At 36.0% G+C, this 7,799-nt stretch overlaps 1 protein-coding gene across 1 annotated transcript; it reads left to right on the forward strand.

Moving 5' to 3' along the window:
• Positions 1-273: 273 nt before the first annotated feature.
• Positions 274-2,357, forward strand: LOC139859920 (uncharacterized). Its single transcript, XM_071848694.1, has 2 exons — positions 274-1,299; positions 1,473-2,357. The coding sequence occupies exons 1-2, from the start codon at positions 274-276 to the stop codon at positions 2,355-2,357; spliced, it is 1,911 nt and encodes a 636-aa protein (XP_071704795.1).
• Positions 2,358-7,799: the final 5,442 nt, after the last annotated feature.

Consider the following 7,799-nt stretch of genomic DNA (forward strand, 5'->3'; position numbering starts at 1 on the left):
GTACTTCGAAGCAAACAAAGCATGGTGAGGAAAATAATGAATATCAACACTTAAATATGTTTTCAGCTTTAAATAGTCTGGATAAGGAAGCTACTGATAAAAAGGTGGATAATGATGAATGTGATGTTAATGAAGATCTGAATGAAATGGATGAGTTCATGTCAAAAAAAGATCCGGTGGGTGCAAGCACACCCAGTACAACGGTTCTCAATGGTTAGCATCGCTTCATGGAATATACGGGGTCTTAATCGTGTCCCCAAACAAAACGAGGTTATGGAGGTTGTTAATGGTAATAAGTTATGTTTGTGTGCGATTCTTGAATCACATGTGCTTATTAATAAGTTGAATAATATTTGTAACAATGTTTTTCCGAATTGGCAATGGTTGTCTAATAGTAATTATTGCAAAGGTGGTATGCGTATTATTGTAGGTTGGGACCCTTCTGTTGTTACTGTTATGGTGCTTTCGGCATCAGATCAGGTGATCCATTGCTTACTAGAGATGGTTACAGATAAGAAACAGTTCTATGCTTCCTTTGTTTATGCGCACAATCTGTATGGTAAGCGTAGGGCTTTATGGCATGATTTGGCTAGGCACTCTGCGTTTGTGGGGAGTCATCCATGGGTGATCCTTGGCGATTTTAATGTTTCTTTGGAGTTGGAAGAGTCGTCAAGTGGCTCGTCGAAGGTTTCTTTGGCTATGAGGGAGTTCCAAGAATGTATTGAACAAATTCGAATGACTGATATTAATCATTCGGGGTTTCAATTTACTTGGAACCAATGCCCGAATGCTTCCACTGGTATTTTGAAGAAAATTGATCGGGTCATGGGTAATGATATATTTTTAAATGACTTTGTTAATGCGTTCGCTTTGTTTGAACCTTACAGGATATCAGATCACTGCCCGGCAATTCTAAGAATCCCAGGTACAGTTGTTTTAAAGCCGAAGCCATTTAAGTTCTGTAATTTCGTTGCTAAACATGATAATTTTGAGGAGACTGTTCGGGCAGCCTGGGGAGTGGAAGTTCATGGGTGTCACATGTTTAAGTTGGTAAATAAGCTGAAAGGCTTGAAGAAACCATTACGTAAACTAGCATGGCAACGTGGGAATCTTCATAAAAGGGTCATTGAGTTACGTGAAAAGCTAGATGATGCGCAACGTGAGTTGGATAAAAATCCAAATTCTATTGTAGCCCGCAACTCTGAAGCTCAATGTCTTCGTGATTTTAATGATGCATTGATTGAAGAGGAAGTATTTCTAAGACAAAAAGAAAAATCGATTGGCTACGAGTGGGTGATTGTAATTCAAAATACTTTCATAATGTGGTTAAAACTCGTACTAATAGGTCTCGAACCTAATCGGTGGTAGATGGAAATGGTTCGAGAGTAGAAGGTGTTAGAGTGGCTGACTGTTTTGTTAAGCACTATGAGACTTTCTTGGGCACATCTCAAATTGTTAACTCCCTGGATCAGCATGAGCATTTGTTTTCTAAAACTATATCAGCTGAAGCTTCAACTTTTATGATAAGAGAAGTCAAGGCCAAAGAAGTTAAGGATGCCATATATAATATCGGGTCAGATAAGTCTCCGGGTCCGGATGGGTTTAATGCGGAGTTTTTTAAGTCGGCTTGGCATATTGTGGGGGATGATGTCACGAGAGCAGTGTTGGACTATTTCAATAATGGGCGACTTTTAAAACAAATTAATCACACTGTTATTACTCTTCTTCCTAAAGTGAAGACTCCTGACAAGGTGACGGATTATCGGCCTATTTCGTGTTGTAATGTTATTTACAAGTGTATTAGTAAAATCATTACAAATCGCATCAAGTTAAGCTTGGATGAAGTTGTAGGTTGTAACCAATCGGCATTTATTCTGGGTAGAACGATCTCAGATAATATACTGCTTACGCAGGAATTGATGAAGGATTATCATACGAACCGAGGTGTTGCACGTTGTGCTTTCAAAGTTGATATCCAAAAAGCTTACGATACTGTCGATTGGGTTTTTCTGGAGAGTATCCTTCGTAGATTTGGTTATCTGGATACCATGGTTAAATGGATCATGACGTGTGTTACTTCGACGTCCTTTTCTATTGCGGTTAATGGTGATCTGCATGGTTTCTTCAGAGGTAAACGAGGCCTTCGTCAAGGGGACCCAATGTCACCGTATCTTTTTACCTTGGTAATGGAGGTTTTATCTCTGTTACTCCAAGAAAGCATGACTGAGGAAAATAGGTTTCGATTTCATCCAAGGTGTGAAAATCTAAAGATTATCAACCTATGTTTTGCGGACGATCTCTTCCTTTTCTCTCATGCAGATTCGGGGTCGGTAAAGGTCATTGCCGAAGCTTTGTAAGAGTTTGAGCTTTGCTCCGGGCTATCCCCTAGTATGGCAAAAAGTACAGCATTCTTTGCTAATGTCTCCACACGTATGAAGGAGGTTATTCTTGAAATATTACCCTTTGAAGAGGGTAAACTTCCTGTTAAATATTTGGGAGTTCCATTAGTGTCTTCAAGCTTGTTGTATCGTGATTGTCAGATTCTTGTGGATCGAGTGAAATGTAAGATCCAAGACTGGAAGAATAAATTTCTCTCTTTCGCAGGTCGGGTCCAGCTTATTATTTCGGTTCTTACCTCTATGCAACTATATTGGCAATCTATTTTTATTATTCCTGATGCTATCATTAAGGAAATTGAAGCTTTGATGAGGGGTTTTTTGTGGTGTCAAGGGGATCTCGGTAGGGGTAAGGCAAAAGTTAAATGGTCGACTGTTTGCTTGCCAAAGGATGAAGGAGGCCTGGGTGTTAAACGTTTGAAAGAGTGGAATGTTGCATTGATGGTCACTCACATTTGGCGAGTTATCACAAACAAGCAGTCTTTATGGGTTAAATGGATTCACGAGTACCACCTTAAAGGTAAGAATTTTTTGGATGTCCCGTGTGTTGCCGGGGCAAGCGTAGGTTGGCGCAAGTTACTCGCTATTAGAGAACGGGTTCGAGATAAATTTATTGTTACAATTGGTGATGGAAAGCAGGCGTTCGCTTGGCATGATATATGGAGCGATAATGGACCACTCATCCAATTTATTAGCAATCGGGACATTCATCAAGCCGGGTTCTCAAGTTGTGCATCAGTCCGTGATATATGCTCTAGGGATAACTGGGCGTGGCCATCAGAAGGGTTATCAAAGTATCCTCAATTGCAGAATATGAGTGTTCCTATTTTTGAAGATAAAAAAGATAAAGTTAAGTAGAGGAACTATAATGGGGACCTGCAAGAGTTCTCTGTTGGAGTTGTATGGGATACAATTCGTAGTCGGCAACAAGTTGTCCCATGGTATAATATTGTTTGGTTTGCGAATTGTGTGCCTAGGCACTCATTTATGACGTGGCTTCTAATGGGGGAGAAACTAAAAATGCAAGACAAATTACAAGCATGGGAAACAAGATTTAATACTGTTGTTTCGAGTGTATGCTCATTGTGTTCGCAAATTGCTGACTCTCATGACCATTTGTTCTTTGAGTGTTCATTCTCTTCGCAAGTGTGGGTATATAGCAAAAGCTTATCTAAGTTTGCATGGGTGGTCAATCATGGAGAGATTTTGTAGCTTGTTTGGGTCCGAGTGCCGGAAAAAAGTCGACCAATGTTATTGTTGCGAAATTATTATTTGGAGCTTCGGTCTATTTTATTTGGCAAGAAAGGAATAGAAGGCTTTTTGCGAAAAAGGCTATGGTGTGTGACAAGGTGAAGGAGCTTGTCTATTCGACGGTGAGGATGAAGATTATGGCTATTAATTGGAAGAATACCAAGAACGTTCAAGCGATGAAAGCAGATTGGAAGATTCCATAAGCTTTTTGTTTAGTCCTTCTTTGCTTGGTGTGTGGGTTTGGCTAGTTGTCTTGGCTCATTGGCTCTAGAGGCATGTCTCTAGAGTCGTTCTTGTTCTTAATTGTAAATTTTTTATATTAATATATTTACCGGGTGAATACCCTTTACCGAAAAAAAATAATAATACGCGTATAAATATATATAATATTAATTTAAATCGTTATATATATTTAATAAAGTAAAATATAAATATCGTTATCTTTATCATACTGGGAGTTGTCAAAAGTGGTTCTAGATATTTATACAAGTTATATACGTTTTAATAATAAAGTTCTTTTTAAACTGAAAACGTTTTTGTACGTTTGAAACTAAATCAAATAAATATAATAATTTTGTTTTCCAAAACCAAATATATTTTTAAGAATCATTTTGTTTAAAGGTTAAAATAATGGAAATCGTTATATCATAAAATGTTTTAAAAAAGTAGAATAATATATATTCATAATAGGTTTCAAGTTTTTAAATTACAGTTTGTTGGTGAAGCATGGGATAAAGTTCAAAGGTTAAATAAACGTATGAAATCATCTTAATGAAAAATGTCGAGTTACTTAACTTGTCGATATCCAACATCTAAGTTATTTACACTTCACGTTCTTACTTATAAATCACTTTTCCATTTTCCGAATGTTGTAAAAAAGAATAGATTTCTTAAATCATAGTGGACCTCATAACATAGACCCGTAATCATGTAAAGTATTATACGTTTAATAATTTATTAATATTCTCAAGTTATAATATATATATATACATATATATACATATTTATTTATATATAACGGTTCGTGAATCGTCTGAATTTGGTCGAGGTTATAATGAATGTATGAACACAATTTAAAATTCTTGAGATTTAACTTAACAAACTTTGCTTATCGTGTCGGAATAATATAAAGATAAAGTTTAAATTTGATTAGAAATTTCCGGGTTGTCACAGTACCTACTCGTTAAAGAAATTTCGTCCCGAAATTTGAGTGGAAAGGTTGTGAATGATAATAAGTATGTTTTCATGATGCATACAGGCTGAAAATTAGAGTTTTATCATCAGCGAATAATTTAGATAAACAATCCATTTATATGAAGAGTACGAATGAAGCTAACATAGAATAGTGAAATGAGTAAGTGTAGATTCATCTTATCATTTGACGTAGATATGATTGATTTCCAGATTTCAAGGGATTTGAAGAAAATCTTTGTAATAAGATTTGATTCTCCGGTAACAAAAGGAATTAGGATCCGCTTTAAATGCGATCGTCCATTTTAATTGTTCTGTCGGAGATTTTCTTATAAATTCACCTCCTTCCTTTTCTGACAACTCACACCTTCTGTTGATGCATTTTATGCAAGTCCCTAGACATCTACCCACGTCCATTGCAGGTACAACAGTTTACAGGCCACCATGATCGTTCGTTATTATCCTATCCGTGTTTGTATGTGGTTACAGCAACTACAGGAACGAGATGTGGATGTTTGACTATGTTAGACTTAGTCAGACGTCCGAGTGAAGCCTCACTCGTACGGCTGATAGGCTCATACGCACGATTGATGCTGGGCTAAGTCACAATTACAACCTAAATGAGAAGACACGAGTGAGTGATCACCCGTACGGCTGATGAAGCCAACTCGTACGTGTGATGAATGAATCGTATGGGTGAGTCAACAGTAGGGGTATATAAATTCTTATGTTCTTCATTTTAGGTTAAGCATCTCATTTGTTACACACACTCAGATCTAGTGAGCTCCTCCGATTCTCTCTCTCAGTCCAAATCACCCAGGTGGTGAATAATAGCTCTAGGTGTTGATCTAATCACACTTGATTTAGTTGTGGTTTGACTAAATTAATCAAAAAAAAAAAACTTAACCTATTCACTAGAGGGTTTGATTCACTTATTCCGCCATTGTGTGAGTTAAATCTATTGATTTCTAAGTTCCTAGTCATGTTTCATCACCTTCTATTCTTTCCCCCTCAACTCATATTTTAAAGTATTCATCAATATGCTCCATCCAGTTCTGATTCTCAATATACTTCTAACTTTCATATCGGTCATTCTTCTTTTTCATCTACCGCCGGAAGAATCTATTTACTTCTACTATACTCTTGGGTTTATAGTGTTTCTAGTTCTCCCGTGTCTTTATATTGCTATATGCATCGATATATATGGTTTATAATTTTTGGTTTGTCGTTGGGCTTTATATGTTCCCTTATATTTCAAAGTCTCTGCTTCTGTCTTCTATAATCATTATCATTCACTGTTAATGCTCTCTTTTATTTGCTGCAATTTATACCCCAATTTCTATTTCGGAGTTTTGTCCTTTCGTTTCTTCTTTTTGCGATTAAGCACCGCTTGTAATGGTCCAGAATTCACAGATATAAATTTCGGAATGAACATTGTTAATGTTCTAGGAAGGAAATTGTGATGGCACGATCTTGACTTGTCAAATTACTAGAATACCTTGAAAAAGGCCGAATCATCAAAAAATATTTTCTTGATATTTTAGAGGTTAAATAGAATACAAGAGTCATATAACATGGCACATGATGATGTTATGATCTGTGAATCATCACGTTCCATTTAGAAACTCAGTATGACTTACTGTAATATAATCACATTGATCAAGTGTCATTATATTATACTAATTCATGCTTCAGTTCCCAACACTACTTCAAAATATTCCTATTTTAAACTTGAATGTTTCAGAATTTAGAAACTAAAATAGTTTCTTTTATGTTGTAATACAGATAACGCGAAGAGGTAAATGATTTCAAATAAGAAAAATTAAGAAAATATCTTCAGAAATATGGAGGATATTTATAATGAAAGATATGATGATATTTTAGAATTTCTAATATAAGAGGATGATGAAGAATATTGTCCGCAAGGGTTTAGAGTCAGGAGCAAGGTATTCATTAATGACTTCAGTAGGTACTGAATCATTTGGATCCTTTGAAGTCAGGTTCAGTCTTTATAATTTGTCCACAGCCTCCTTCCTACTTTGCTCAATCTGTTTTCCAGTTCCAAAACTTCTCTTTTTCTGCGCTTTGCCAGTACACTTCATCATTTTCATCCAGCTTTTACCATTTAAAGTCGTTTATAGTTTTTGCTGCTTCATCAGCATTTTTTTTTTCCATTTTCGAAGAACCAATTCGTAGTTCGGAGTGTTTTTTAGAAACTTCACATTCAAATTAAGTCCAGAAGATAGACGTTATATATACACATATAACTGTTGGCGTAGACATGCTGCGAGATTTCAAAATACTGATTGCTAATTCCCAATGATTCGTATGGCAATTCTCATTACAAGATGCGAATGAGTAAATGATGGGGTTTCAATGAATAATTATAATGACTTTTTGGAGAGGCTAAAGTCAAAGGGTAATGAAGTTGTTGGTACATCTGCTAATAATGTGGTGGAATGTAAAAGGTTCCCAGGTAACGATGGTGTATATCTCAAGGTTATAATAAGGTTAGTCTGACTGAAAAGTCGAAGTTGACTTGCTGGAGCTGTGACAAAACTGGCTACTTTGAATAGGAGTCGCAAAGTTATTTTTGCTAATAAATGCCAAAGAATCTGACGCGGATACGTTGTTTAAACTTTTACTTTGGTTTCAAGAGTTTTTCGGGTACATAACTGTGGGTAACATGTGGTTGGATCATCATCTCGATTGCTCATCATTCGAAGTGTCTTCAGAAATTTTCGAAGGGTTTGAACACAGATTGTAATCGTTAACATACATTTGATATTCTAACACAGTTTTGAAGTCAAAATATAGCTTGTGAAAGATGTAAGGATCTAAGAGTGATGATTTTGGTCATATCTCAAGTTGAATTTTGAGATTTCAAAATCAGAATATGTAATTAAATTTTGAATGAGTATGGTTGTTTTGATTTCTATAAAAGAATGTATATTGTTGTGA

The sequence above is a fragment of the Rutidosis leptorrhynchoides genome, chromosome 7 (assembly GCF_046630445.1).
Source record: "Rutidosis leptorrhynchoides isolate AG116_Rl617_1_P2 chromosome 7, CSIRO_AGI_Rlap_v1, whole genome shotgun sequence".
Lineage (NCBI taxonomy): Eukaryota > Viridiplantae > Streptophyta > Magnoliopsida > Asterales > Asteraceae > Rutidosis > Rutidosis leptorrhynchoides.